We start from the raw sequence: 14,869 nt of genomic DNA, 5'->3' as shown, positions 1-14,869 counted from the left end.
AGTACTCGGCCCCCTGGAGTATATAAAGGAGGGCAGGGGTACCTAGCTCGGCAGGTCAGACCTCAAGGTCATACCTCAACACCCAAGCCCAGGATACACGAGGACAACTCCAATTCATCAATCCCCAAGATCAATACAAACCAACACACAGGACGTAGGGTATTACGCGATCTAGCGGCCCGAACCTATCTAAATCATGTCCCTTGCGTCACCATTGATTCCTTGATTCTCGACGACCCTTACCGCATAAAAGACCACCTAGGGTACCCCCTAGGCGGGTTGCCGGTCTAAAACACCGACAGCTGGCGCGCCAGGTAGGGGGACTCGTCGAGTTTCTCAGCGCGAACTCAATGGCGAAGATCATCATCAGGCCCGCCTTCTTCGTCGAAGCCGCGCCACCTTCATTTTTGGATCCTGGCTCTGCATCACCGACGGCGTCGGACTGTTCCAGCACCAGATCATCAACTCCGACAATGACCTCGGGTTCCACCGCGATTCGAACTCGAACTCCGACGGTGACTCCGGGTCCGACTACAACTTGGAGTCTGATGGCAACTCCGAGTCCGACTACGACTCGAAGTCCGACAGTGACTCTGAGTTTGACTACAACTCGAAAGTCCAACTACATCGCAAGCCCGCCGACGACTACGGGTGGCTCGCCGATGATTTCTTCGACTATGTCGCGGGCACGCCAACGACCACGGTCGGCTTGCCGACGACTCCGTCGACTACGGGCAGCTCGTCGATGACTTCAACTACGTTGCGAGCTCGCCGACTACTACGGGCGGCTCGGCAATGACTTCGACTACTCTCCTCGACTACTTCGCTCGGCAAGACACTGACGAGTACTTCATCCGGACGCTCGCCGATGACTTCTTCGAGTACGTCGCGGCGCTCGCCGACTACTACGGGCGGCTTGCCGACGACTACTCTGACCACATCGTGACGCTCACTGACGACTACTTCCACTACTCGTCTTGACTACAAGGCTAGTCGAGGGCGGACTACTTCAACTCGTCTCGACTAAAATTAGTCGGGGAAAACTTTGCATCACCGACAACTAGTCAGAATCGCCTCCGACTAGTCGTCAACAACCGTTACAGCTTCATCAACGACTATCACGACTTCGTCAACAATCATCCATAAATCAAGCTAAGTCACTTTTCTAAATTATTTTCCGGCTTATTCTCCGTTTGCGCGCAACACGCGCTCTACTCGCCGGAAACTCTTGCGCGCAACGCGCGCTCTATTCGCCGGAGGGCAGCAAACTCTTTCGCGCTACCACGCTCCTCTTTTATCGCAACAGCGAATTTTCCTTGTCTTCTCTTGAGGTCACTACTCTTCTCGAGCAGAACACACCTTAACTCATGAAAGACTCAGGCGCATCTATCACGCCTAGGCCCATACGCGTATATGAGACAACGATCTCACACACGCAGCAGCAACGGCTACCCAGAGACTGAGAGCCTAAGCGTAACAGGCTAACTACTCGGGAAGAGTATGACTGAAACAAGAGCTTGACTCGCAATCGTGCAGTCTCTTTCTTGTCGCAGCAGCGACTCCTCTCACTTTTGTCTTCTCTTAAGGTCACTACTCTTCTCGAGCAGAACACGCCTTAACTCGTGAAAGCCTCAGGCGCATCTGTCATGCCTAAGCCCATACGCATATACGAGAACGATCTCACACACGCAGTGGCAACGGCTACCCAGAGACTGAGAGCCTAAGCGTAACAGGCTAACTACTCGGGAAGAGTATGACCGGCATAAGAGCATGACACAACTTTCATACTGATCACTGAATAAATTTCAGCAGTTTCAAAATCCTACAAATATGCTACATAATGTACGCATTTTTTCTTTCAGGTCAAGCTTTGGCGACAACGCTCGTCGCGATGCCCACTAAGCATGCCTCCAACTGCACAGGCTAGTTCCCAAACTCGAGGGCTAAGCACCAGTCAGTACTCGGAATATCTCCAGTGGCTCAGCTAGCTCCCAGGCTCGGGGGCTGGACGCCACAAAACCACTCGACGTGGCTCCAACGACTTACCTGGCGCATAAGCTCGGGGGCTGGACGCCGCAAGACTACTCGAATGATGACCTGAGTGAAGATTCAAGACCCTCGGGTTGATTATTCAATCAATCCAAGGCTCGGGAGCTGATAAGCTACACCCAACAATTGATTTTTTGAAGTCGAAAGAGGAAGATTCAAGATTTTGACCCTTAGCCTGATTCTACGATTCAACCTAAGGCTCGGGGGCTACTCCATATGGTGTGCGACTTTCGCCGCCCTTCATATATGAAGACTACAATATCATGTTGATCAAGACTCTGAGCACACCATAGCCTCATGGCAGCTTTGAGAAGCATTGAAAGATTCAGCCTGACAAAGTACTCGAAGAGCACCAAGACTACTCGGCGAATATCTCAAGACTACTCGAAGACTGCTGCATTCGACTATGAAGCGCTCGGGGGCTTGTCGGGGATACATCCCCAGTACCCGCAAGGAAGGAAGAAGTCAGACTCCTACTAGGATTCCCCTATAATCCGACTAGGACTAGTCCCGTGTACTCCTACTAGGACTCCTCCTTGTAATCTGACTAGTACTCTGCCCCCTGGAGTATATAAAGGAGGGCAGGGGTACCTAGCTCGGCAGGTCAGACCTCAAGGTCATACCTCAACACCCAAGCCCAGGACACACGAGGACAACTCCAATTCATCAATCCCCAAGATCAATACAAACTAACACACATGACGTAGGGTATTACGCAATCTAGCTGCCCGAACCTGTCTAAATCGTGTCCCTTGCATCACCATTGATTCCTTATTCTCGACGACCCTTACCACATAAAAGACCACCTAGGGTACCCCCTAGGCGGGTTGCCGGTCTAAAACACCGATAGGTGCAAGGTGTGCCAATCAATTTGACCTGAAAATTGACAAAGTAAACATTAAATTCCTGAGCCGATCGGCGGTGAAGCCTTTCAACTCATGGATAGGCGTTCTTAGAATAAACACCACAAAAGACGAGTATTCAATGTAATCATGCAATGTGAATAAACAAAGCATTAATGGCATGTGCCATCAGCTATATGAGTTGATGGACTAAGATAAAAGCATTGTAAAAGAACAGCCATAAAAGGAGCCCTTGTTAACCATACGCACATCAAATATACTAACAGATCTAGTCAATATCTTAATAAGTGTAATTGAACTTAGACAAGGTAACACGAATGAGAGGGCATTGACATCAATCTATTAACCTAAAAGATTAGAACACAACAATAAGGACCTCTTGCCTACCGCTTACAAGCTGATTAAGCTAACGGATCTAATCTATGTCATGATAAGTGCATTGAACTTAGACAAGGTAACACGAATGAGAGGACATTAACTTTGGCACATTAACTTAATAGATAGGCTTGCGGCAGCAAGGCCTCGTATGTGTACCTATCGACTCAATGATGTCATCACGCTTATGTGAGATATGGATGATACCCAGCCAATGCGTTGGCTCTCAACAGTAGCGTTCTGGCGTTAAGGATTCGACGGCTAGCAATATGAGGGACAGGGGTAAAGATCTATCGGACCTAGCATATGTAAAGCATTAAAAGCATGCAAGATCTAACTAGCCAATACGATCCAATAACTTGTGAACGCTTCAACAAGGTCAAGAAGCCAATGAAGACAACCGAACCAGATCTAAACCATTCAATAACTGTGAGCGCTTGATAAAACTAAGAGATCGATATGATGCAACTTAATAACACCAGGCAACTCGATAACTGTGAGCAACGTCGAAGACAAGCAGAATATTGGATAAAGCCTAGAAAGTTCTACTTGCAATCTAACATAACTCGATAACTAGCCACACAACCGAATATCAAAATATAAGACTTAACTTAGAAAGTGCTAATAGAGGTCGTAACGACGGGGTGACGGTACTTACAAGCTCGCCTGAGATCGAAGCCAATGCAGCCATGCACGCGAGAAGGAACTCATCAAAACTACTCTACTTCTACTCCTAGGGTTTTGGCGGCGTGGCGCCGAAAGGTTGTATTGATTGATTGATGATTATTCGTTACAAGGCTCATAGGTTTATATTTATACACTGGAGCAAGCTAAAATCCTAGTCAATTACGACATGAACTATTACAAACTAACTAAAACTACTAAAGATACACCTCCACGCTTTCCCTTATTTGGTGGAGTCGATTTCGCTTCGGATCTTACCTTCTCTGGTCTTCTACCAGCTTCTGGAGCCCTGGTCATCCGCGGCTAGTCTTGGTCAATGTGGGGTCATCAATGGGTTTTCTCTCTCTCTTCCATCAGCTATCAGAACCTTATCCATAGCGGTTGACTCTAGCCAAAAACCGGCATCAACACCCGCTCAGCCACAATGATCTCCTTGTCGTACACCTTCTCCTAGACGCAACACAGGAGCAAGCAACGATGCATGTGAGCAACACTTTGAACAAGCCATGCATGCATTTGCTAGAACAGGTCATGGGCGGACAAGAGAAGGGAAGTGCACCAGGTTGGCAAGCGCCGCCAGATTGAGGTGGAGGAAGAGGATGGGGTGTAGGCCTCCATGTAGATTTTGGAGCAGCTGCGCGCAGCCTCATCATCGGCTATCCGGCAAAAATCTCTTAACCCTAACTCCCATATGCAAATCCACAAATCCTAACCCAGCCATGCCTCAATCTGTACGAAATATGGAGAGGAGGAGGAGGAGGAGGCCCATGTCCATCATGAGCAGTTGGCCGTGAGCCACTGGAGAGAACGAATCGGAGGAGGTGTTTTGGTGTGTGTGTGTTGGGGGGGGGGGAGCGGCTCTGGAGAGTGGAGACCACAGAGGCAGCGCCTGCCGGCCTGCACAAGTGAGCGGTGGGAGGAAGATGCCTCGCCTAGTGGCCCCTCGAGGAGTAAGGATAGGGTCGCGTGAGCCTCCGCAGCCGGCCATTCCACGGAATAAAATTACGGCCGGCCTGTACAAAGTCATTGCTTTTGAAGTGTGGCTTGGTTTGATTGGCATTCTCAGAACATGGAACCTCTATATTTGAAGTGTGGCTTGGTTTGATCGGCATTCTCAGATGAAGTAATTTGAGGTGCTTTGAGATGTGTTTCAATGATTCAGGTCCAAAATGTTTCATCCATGGGCTCCAAACAGTTTTAAAAATAGTTGATAGGTCAACGAGCAGCAACATGCACATGGCCAGTCACAATTATATTTATGGGACAATTTTGATGTTTATGGCTATACCACAATTATATTTATGGAACAATTGCGTACCTACTCCGACAAGAAGATAAGGGAAATGCTCGAGATGCCACAAAACTGGTCACAACTCTACGACATGTGGTAGAGATCCTCTGCCCCCTAAAAGGCCTAGGGGCAGGCTGATAGGAAGTAGCAAAAGCAAGGGTACTGAGCATGAAACTGAATATGATGATTGTTGAAACATGGAAATTTGGGTTACGGTTATTTAAGAAAAAACTACTGTTGTTTATTCCTTGGTTGAATCTATAATATGTTATAAGGTATCACTGAACATGGAACAGGACTGTATCATTAGTTTATAATAAGTTACAAAAATATCTGATTACTGAGATCATGTTAGGTCGAATGAGGTAAAATGCATACAAGTTAACAGAGCCAATTACTGAATTACCGTATATGTATACCAAAAAATAAAAGCGATGATCGATTCCTCCACCTGTCCATTCACACCCTGTTGCCGACATGCATGTCCGAGGAAGATGTGTCTCAAAATGATCCACATTGATAACCCTCACTTGCACTATTTAACCTTTTGGACAAACATAGAGCGCACCTGGGATTACTGAATTACCGAACTACAATCTCATAGGGGAGTATTTTTACCAAAACATGAATTACTGAGTTACCAAAACATGAATGCATATGGTTAGGAAAATAGATACAATCTCATAGGGGAGTATTTTTAGCATGCGTCTATACATACACGTTTGTTTCAATTAACAAGTTACACAACAAACATCGTACGTGGTTAAAAACTGCATCGAATCTCATAGGGAAGGTTTTTGGAAAGCATCTGTCTATATACATGTTCGTTTCAATTAACGGTTCACACAGCAAAAAAAAGCACTATCCTAAAAAGGGCATCTTGTGCGTGTCGTGTGCATCTTGTTCTTTCACTTTTTAGAGCGATCAGCACCGGAATCAGTGAACGCAGCCGTTTCAACATGTTGGATCTGAACGGGGGCTAGCTCTTCAAATGTCAACAGGAAAGGGTCTCTTGCCATTTCGCTTGCAAAACATGATGTAGTAAAGAAGTTGAGATACGTACTGGGATCCAAGTAGCTACATTAAAAAAATAGGCATGTGTGAGGGGAGCTCAAACAAATAAAATGAAAATTGCAAAATGAGAAATGTAGACAAGAGCAAAAATATACATCAACCGTGTCTATGTCAATGTTAAGTTTCCGCTTCTCGCCATCATAGTGCTCCAAAAACATCATGACAAGGTATCCACAATCATTTGCAAGTGCATCCTCCTTGGGCACTGGGACAAATGGCAAACCCCACTGGTTGAAATCAGTGAACCTGCCATTGGTGAAACTCGGGAAAATATCATTGAGCCTCTTTTGTATGCGCTGAGTTATGTGTTCATGTTTCTCTTTCCGCTCGTGCTCAGTCCTTGGGGATGGATCGAGGATATCAATCTGACCATGCACCAAATTCACACAATATATATCAATCTTTTTTTTGCATGACATTGATTTGTTCTAGTTCTTTCTTTACTTATGATTATATTTTTTCAGTCACACACTCCCGCTGTTGAGGAAGTTATTGATAAGTTGATGAAGAGCAGTTTAGTTCCTAATACTCTTTTGTTATTCCTTTATTCTTTTAATCTTGGCTATTTAGCAGTTCTCACATCTTCCATCTGCTTGAACAAACTTAAATTTTTCAATGTATATTTATTTAGATGATACTACACCTTCTACTACTAAGAAAACTCATACTCAATTTGTTTCTGCCTTTATGCTATAACATATTTTAGAAGCCAAATGGTCATCCTAATATATCCAAGAGGCATTACTTTTTTTCAAACATTGGTGTAAGTTATTATATATACTTGTTTAGTTACACATTCAATTCTAATTGTGTCGCCCTTTTTGAGTATTAATTTATAATTAGTGAATCACATTATCAAGTTTTTTTTGTTGTTTTCATGAAAATCTATTGAAAGATTTTGATAAAGCATAGGATTTTGATGAAGAGTGTATTGGCTCGTGCTTTTAGGCGGTCTAGCAAGGCTCGGCCCCTTCATCATTCTAACATGGTTATTTTCTTCCTTTGTCATCTTTCTTTCACTTTGAGTGTTACATTTTGTTATTTCTCATAATATAATTCATTTTATTTCTGGTGTAGTTATTCTTCCCGACCTGTTTTCAAGACCATTGGTTCGTATATGTAGTAGACATAAAGGATAGGAAATTTGTAATGCTTCATTATATATACAAAGAAAATAATGAATTCCATGAGATTGTTCGTGACATGATGGTTACTTGTCTTTTAAATCTACAATTTCATATACTTGAACTTGCTAATTTTTCCACTTACCTGAGAACTTGGTTATTTTCGTAAATTAGACATCTAATTTATGTGTATTCTTCTATTTCCAGAGGGCTTCACTTACGTACCACAAGGATAAATATCTGCAAGTTGACATGGACTTTGTTGATTATGGAGCAAGTTGACATGGACTTTTTGGTTAAAATATTGCCAAATGGAGCAAACACAAATGGTGTCGATTCAAAAGCTAGGCGTGGGGCTTGAATGAGGGGTGTGTGAAAGTCTTTTTCCTTCCTTCTTAATTTATCATAGAAATTCTAGTATATGTGATCTCTGAACTGAGATAATACTTCTTTTGATAAATTTGATTAAAATTTTTAAAAAAATTCTCTTAGAACAAAACTAAATTTACCAGGACCATAAGGCCCCTCATGATCTTATCTTTTTATTAAAAAAATCTTAGGGAATAAGAAAAAATATCTTTATGTGTTAGTGTTTACTCCATTAACATATAATTAGGTGCCTCCCTAATGTTTTCATCCTTAGAGTAACTTCAACATGTTCCCTTCTCCGTTTCCCCTTTCCACTTTTCAGTCATTAAAGGGGTGAGGGTTAAAAACCATCCTCCAATAGATCCCCTTTCAATTCCCCTTTCCCCTTTATTTTTTTCTCAATCACTTTATCTCCCTCCCTCTCCCCTTTAGAAAAGGGAACTGTCACCTCTCCCCTTTCCTCTCCCTTTCCTTCTTTTCCTTCTTTTCCTCTCCAACTGCAGGATATGTTGGCCACAGGTGTTTCTTGACCGCACGATGCCTCGTCCAGCTCCGTCCACTACCATGCCTCGTCCACCACCGTGGCCCATCCACCCGCGCATCGGTCAGTCGCCCACCACCCGTTGTCGCCCCTCCAGCACACCCGTCGCCCGCACGATCATCGGCTAGCACGGCCTTGCTCTGGGCTCCGTGGTGTCCCGTCCACTCGCCACCCGTCGTCGTCCCTTGCCCTCGCACGCCCAGGCTACCCCACTCCCTACCACCATCCTTTGCCCTCGCTGCACCTTCCCCTGCACCACTTGCTCATGCGCATGGCTAGGCCAGGCGCTGCCACCCATCCACGACGTGCCAAGTGCCACTACCCATCCACCATGGGACGTGAGCACCACCGTGGTCCCTCCGACGTGCGCGAGCGAGCCAAGCGCCACTACTACCCAGCCAAGGGAGGAGAGGCAAGATCGAACAGAGAGAAAGGGAAGATGAGAAGGGAGGAGGAAGATTAGTGGATAACTTATAGATGGGCGCCACATTTCAGGTAGGTAGAAAGGGGACAGGAGAAGTGCCGCAACATTCGTCTTCAAAATCTAAAAATTATGAAAGGAGATTTCCTATAAGGGGATAAAAAGGAAAGGAAAAAATCTCCTGGAGTTGCTCTTACTCCGTTCCTAGCTCGTTGCTGAAAGTGACCCACTGACTACTCATCGTCATCGAGCACCAAAATCAACATTAATTTGCACCACTCATCATCGCGACGATCTCACATGAGTACCACACTAACTTGTGACGCGCACGGCGCATCCACAGACCCACACGCCCTGTATGATGAGGTCCACGTCACACAACACCCACAGTCCCAGTCCACGTCACTGACCCCAGTACGTCACGCAACGCAATTCCACATCCACATCCACCAACCTAATCCTCCGTCACTCGCTGCCGGCGACGATCTCCTTGATCCTTAGCATGAGGTCCTTGGCGTCCGGGAACTCCGGGAACACGTAGAACGCGTGGATGGCGTCGGGGTACTCGAGCACCCGCACCTCCTTCCCCTCGCGGCGCAACGCGTCGCAGTACCGCCGCTGCCAGTCCTGCAGCGGGTCGTACCCGCCGACAACGACCGTGACCGGCGGGAACGCCGGGGCGGACTTGATCCCCGCCACCGCGGCGGCCGGGGAGCACGCCTCGTGGGAGCGGTCGGCGCCGGGGGGCAGGAACGCGCGCCACATCCAGTCGGTGCGCGGGACGTTCACGATGGGCGCGCCGTCGAGCCGGAGCTCGGCCGGCGTCCGCTCCTCCCCGCCGAAGAAGGGCTGGATGGCGATGAGGCCCACGAGGCGGACGCGGGGGAACGCGGAGGGGTCGAGGGCGTAGCGGCGCGCGACGTGGTGCGCGATGTTGCCGCCCGCGCTGTCCCCGGCGAGGAAGCAGCGCGAGGCGTCGACCGGCGGTTGGTGGTCGTGGTGGTGGTGGTTGCCGACGAAGCGGAGCGCGGCGAGGCCGTCGTCGTAGGCGGCCGGGTAGCGGTGCTCGGGCGCGCGGCGGTACTCGACGGACAGCACCGCGGCGCGCGCGTGGCGGGCGATGCGGCGGCAGGCGGCGTCGTAGGACGGGGACGCCGCGGAGAGGTACGCGAACCCGCCGCCGTGGAAGAACACCACCACGGGGAGCGGCCGGTGGCCCTCCTCGTCCTCCGCGCCGACGCCGCCGGCCGCGGGGTAGAAGAGGCGCGCGCGGAGGAGTGGCACGGCGGGGTCGTCGATGTCGACGTCCCGCGACGCGACGCCGTTCCGCGGGGTCCCCGACGCGGCGACGCCCTTATCGAGGACGGCGAGGAGGCGGCGGTTGACGGTGCCGTCGGCGCGGCGGGTGGCGTCGGTGACGTAGCCGGCCGCCAGCACGACCAGCCGCGTCCTCCACGGCATCGGCGGCGCCACGCGCCCCTTGGCCGTCTCCACCGCCGGCGCCGGGTCCCCGGCGGCCTGCCCCATGGCTGTCTGTCGCTGCTGGCTCCCGCTCCGCTCTGCTTCTGCGCTGAGGAGGGGGTTGAGAGAGAGAGAGAGTTCGTGTGGCGCTGGACTCTTGGAGTGGGAAGAGTCTCGGAGGGCACGACAAGGCTGTCCCTGTGTCCACCGTCGTCTTCCTCCTCTGTCCGTTGCGCGCTAAAATTCTAGCGAGACGGGGACGCGCACGATCTTTACTTTCGCTGACTGGTGGGTCCGGTCGGCGCGCAGCGGGCTGTCGCGCGCGGTCACAATCTAGCAGGTCGCCGCCCTGGGTTTCTGTCGTGGCATATTTACGCGGAGCGGAGAGGCCGGGAGCGCGGGTTGTTTCTAGTAGTTGGCGGTGGGGCTCGAGCAAACGATGAATTGCAGATCTGCAGAGTGCAGAGTCCCGTGGGGGGAAGTAATGGCCCCGTTGCAACTACCTCCGCAGCGGCCACGGCTGGCATCGAATGCACCGTCCCAGCCGCGCACGACGCCGACGGAGGAGGAGCCCGTCGCCGGGAAGTTAATGGCATCCGCAACCACACAACATGGATGAACAGCGTTGCGTACGATAGGACTTCGACGTTCTCTTTGGCATGTCCTTTGGTTCCCCGGCCACGTTCCAGAAGGTGTGCCGTGGAAGGTAGTCATTGTGGGGGCCCGTCAGCCGAACTGGGGTGGGACCCAGCTCCCTGGGCCCGATATATCACCACACCGGCCCAGGGAATCGTGCCTTTGAGTTGTCGGCCAGCTTCGTTGGTTGGGCTGAGCTACGCAACAGACGGCAGAAGAGAGAAGAGGCTCTTACACTTGTCGTGCCGAGTGTGTCCAATTCAAAGCCCATTACACTCGGCCCGAATTCGACACATTTGGAGAGGAGGGCGCATAAAGTGTTTGCTCGATAGAAAAGTAAAGGTTCCTCCTGATCAAAGGAGTAAAGATCCACAATAGCAAACTTCATCCTAAAGCAAATATGAATTGTTCAGGGAACGAATCGATTCAACGTAGCTAAAGCAAAATCGGGATTTCTAAATAACACTGATGGCTCTTGAAAGTGAGATACCACGGACTCGTCCTTGACTTGCACGAAGAAACCCTCCTCACCCAATAAAAAGCAACAGCACAGCCATCCAACGATTGCTTCGAGGAGTAACAACGCCAACTTGAGAAGTTTGTAAACTGTAGGCCGTATAACTGATGCTCTTTCTTTTGTGTGAACAAGCATGCACGAAAACTTTGGGTCCATCGTCCCAAAACAAAAAAACGGCGTCTGCTACTGCTACAGTGGATGTGGATAGCTTTGTTCGGTGCCGCATGAGGACAATTGCAACTTGCAAGACGCGGCAGTTGCCTACTTTACTTATTGTCGTGAGACTTTTTACACCCGTTGATTCTGGAGAAAAACACTGTACACAAGACTCTAGCAGCCATATCCGTTCTGGCCTGAAACAAAGACACGGTTTGGCGGTATTGATATGCCGTCCCGCTACATCCATGTAAGGGTCTGTTTGATACATTTGTTAAATTTTAGGGGTTAAAAGTTGCTAAAGTTGCTAAACTTTAGTGAATGGTTGTTTGGTTCCATGGGCTAAACAGCACTTAATGAGGTGAACAATGACCTATTTGCCCATAATGAGACTTAATGAGAGAGAGGGGTATCCAGACAGGTATTAATGGGGGCAAAGGGTGTCCACCCCATCTTTTAGTAAGGTTTAACAAGCAAAAGGTTACTTATGGGCTAAAGTTTAGCAACCAAAGTTTAGCAAGGTTTAGCAAGGATGTTTGGCAAATTTGGAACTAAATGGGACTAAACTTTAGTTGCTAAAGTTTCGCAAGGTGGAACCAAACACCTCCTAAGTTACCCTGTTGACGAGGAGGCGTTGCAGGTCACCAAACCTATGCGCGCGCGCACAAACGTCGTCGCGCCGTCGTGTATCACAAGCGTCTCTCCTGTTGATCGTGTCATCATCAGAACAACTGCACTGGTGGGAAACACAACTTTAGTCCCGGTTGGATAGGGTCATAGATGCTAAAAATCCAACTGGAACTATCTATTCAGGATAAAAGGGGTTGTCTTTAGTCCCGGGTCATTCACCCGAGACTAAAAACCCATTTTGATCCCAATTGGTAAAACCAACCGGGACTAAAAAGTTAAAAAATAAAAAAAGCGCTCCGCTAGCTCGCTCGCCCTCTCCGACTGCTGGGAGCCGTGCCCGCGCCACCCGCGCTTGCAGGAAGAATGGGAGGGGAGGAAGATAGAAAGAAAGAAAGATTGCCTGCGCGAGGGAGAAAGGCAGAGGAGGAGAGAAGATAAGGTGGAGAGAGGGGAGACTAAAAGGGGGTTTTTAGTCCCGATTGGTGTTTCCAACCAGGATAAAAGCTCCCACCGTTGGTGGCCATTTTTTTAGCCGTTACAACTAGGATAAAAGGTGGGGCTTTAGTCCTGGTTGGTCTTTCCAACCGGAACTAAAGCTCCCCCGTCGGTAGCTGTCGGTGGTTCAGTTTTTGATCCGGGACTAAACGTCCTTTAACCCCGGATCTAAAGTCAACCGGGATAAAAAGGGTTGGATGGAAAGGAAGTTGTTAATGTTGTGTTCTGGGTGGGGATTGTTCTTTCAGAAGTGTGTATGTCCTTTGTGTTTTGTTGAGTGTGCATCTACTGCCGCGTGTCTTTTCTTGGATACACACACTTCGGCTCTGAATTATTGCACAATTGGAAACAACAATTAAGTGTTTCGCCATTGTATCACAAGTGTGTCGCCTGTTGATCATGTCATCGATCTCTTGATTGTTGTGTTACCCTCCCATGGCATAGCATCTATGCAGCCATGCAGCTAGGCCTTCCTCTTAAGATAATCATTGACTCCATTGAATCCTCACTAGTCTGCCCAAACCGGCCACAATTGATCCATTGAATACCGTATCTATCATATACTATCATTAAGGTGACCTGTAAATTTCTTATAGAAAATCATTGAGGAAGACGCTCAGATTAAAAACCATGTTTTGCAATGTGAACCATCACTAGATTGCCCAAACCACAATTGATCTATTGGATTTGGTATCTATCGTGCTATCTTTAAGATGACATGTAATAAGTTTCTTGTAGATATAACCATTGACTTTACTATGAAAGACGTTTGGATTGAAAAACCGTGTTTCCAGTGCAACCCTTGCCCCAATTGAAAAACGACAATTAATCCATTTGATATGGTATTAATCATGCTATCTTTAGTCAACATGCAAGTTTCTTAAAGATAGTTATTGACTCCACCGTGTAAGACGCTCGTCCAAAAACCGTGTTTCCAAATGTGAACCCTCAGTAGCTAGACTGTCCCAAACAATGTTTGATCCATTGGATATGATATCCATCATGTTATATATCTTTATGTGACATATAAGTTTTTTAAAGATAATCAGCATGAAAGATGCTTGATGTAAAAACTGTCCTAGTGCGAACCCTCGTCAGGCTGCTCCAAATTGCGAAGAATCCTCTGGATAATGGTATCTATCATTATATATTTAAGTGCTTATAGATGATCACTAACTCCAGCATCGAATACGTTCAGATTGAAAACTTGCGTTACCTAATGTGAACCCTCACAAGACTGCCTCAATCCGGAATTGATCTATTGGATATGGTATCTTTTCATATATTTTTTTTACCTTTTAGGTGACATGTTAAGTTTCTTATAAACATTCGTTGATGCTTAAATGGATACTCAGATTAAAAAACCGTGCTCCCAATGTGAACTCTCGCTAGGTTGCCCCACAACTATGATTAATCTGTTAGTACGACATCTACCGATCTATCTTTAGGCAACACATAAGTTTCTTATAGATGATTATTGACTCCGGCGTGGAAGACGCTCGGATTGAAAAACCATGTTTTCTTATACGAACCTGACTATCCAAACCGTGACTTATCCATTGGATATGGTATTGTTAGATGCAAATTTCTTATAGAAATGCTTGAAACTCTGATTTCATCATAGAAGATGTTTGAAAAGACATGTTCCCGGTGTAAACCCTCACTAGTCGCTATACACTACCCCAAACGGCGAGGGAAAAACCATCCAAACTAATAAAACCTCACGCGCCCATATTGAACGGGGCTCCTATTGAGCGACCGCGCATCCGCGGCAAACAGTGGGGCCCACCTTATCTCCTTCCCCGTCTCTTTCTTCTTCCTTCCGTCTTCTTCCTCCTCTGTTCTTTTTTCTTCATCACCTCATTCTTCTTCTGCCGCACCACCACTGCTACCGTTGGCCTCCACCACCGCCCACGGCTGGTGGTGACCAGCCATTGTGCTGCTCTACCCACCTACCACCCCACCCTCCACTAACCACTATCGCCGCTCGCCCTGCCGCCGGCACCCCCACCGGGGGTCCCCTACCACCCGGCCGGCAGCGCCATCACCACCCGGCCTTGCTGCCCACAACCCGCAGCCACCGCCGAGCCTACTGTCATACATACATCTATGGATTCACCAGAAGGTTTGGATAGTCCTAAAATATGGGGCTGGACATCGAGACGTATCTAACATGGAGATTA

At 48.1% G+C, this 14,869-nt stretch overlaps 1 protein-coding gene across 1 annotated transcript; it reads right to left on the bottom strand.

The window, feature by feature from the left end:
- Positions 1–9,003: 9,003 nt before the first annotated feature.
- Positions 9,004–10,628, bottom strand: LOC101785874 (probable carboxylesterase 18). Its single transcript, XM_004978956.3, has one exon. It carries the CDS (start codon positions 10,316–10,318, stop codon positions 9,257–9,259), a length of 1,062 nt encoding a protein of 353 aa, XP_004979013.1. The 5' UTR covers positions 10,319–10,628; the 3' UTR covers positions 9,004–9,256.
- Between the last annotated feature and the right edge of the window lie 4,241 nt (positions 10,629–14,869).

The sequence above is a fragment of the Setaria italica genome, chromosome VIII, assembly GCF_000263155.2.
Source record: "Setaria italica strain Yugu1 chromosome VIII, Setaria_italica_v2.0, whole genome shotgun sequence".
NCBI lineage: Eukaryota > Viridiplantae > Streptophyta > Magnoliopsida > Poales > Poaceae > Setaria > Setaria italica.
This window is presented reverse-complemented; position numbering and strand designations above follow the sequence as displayed.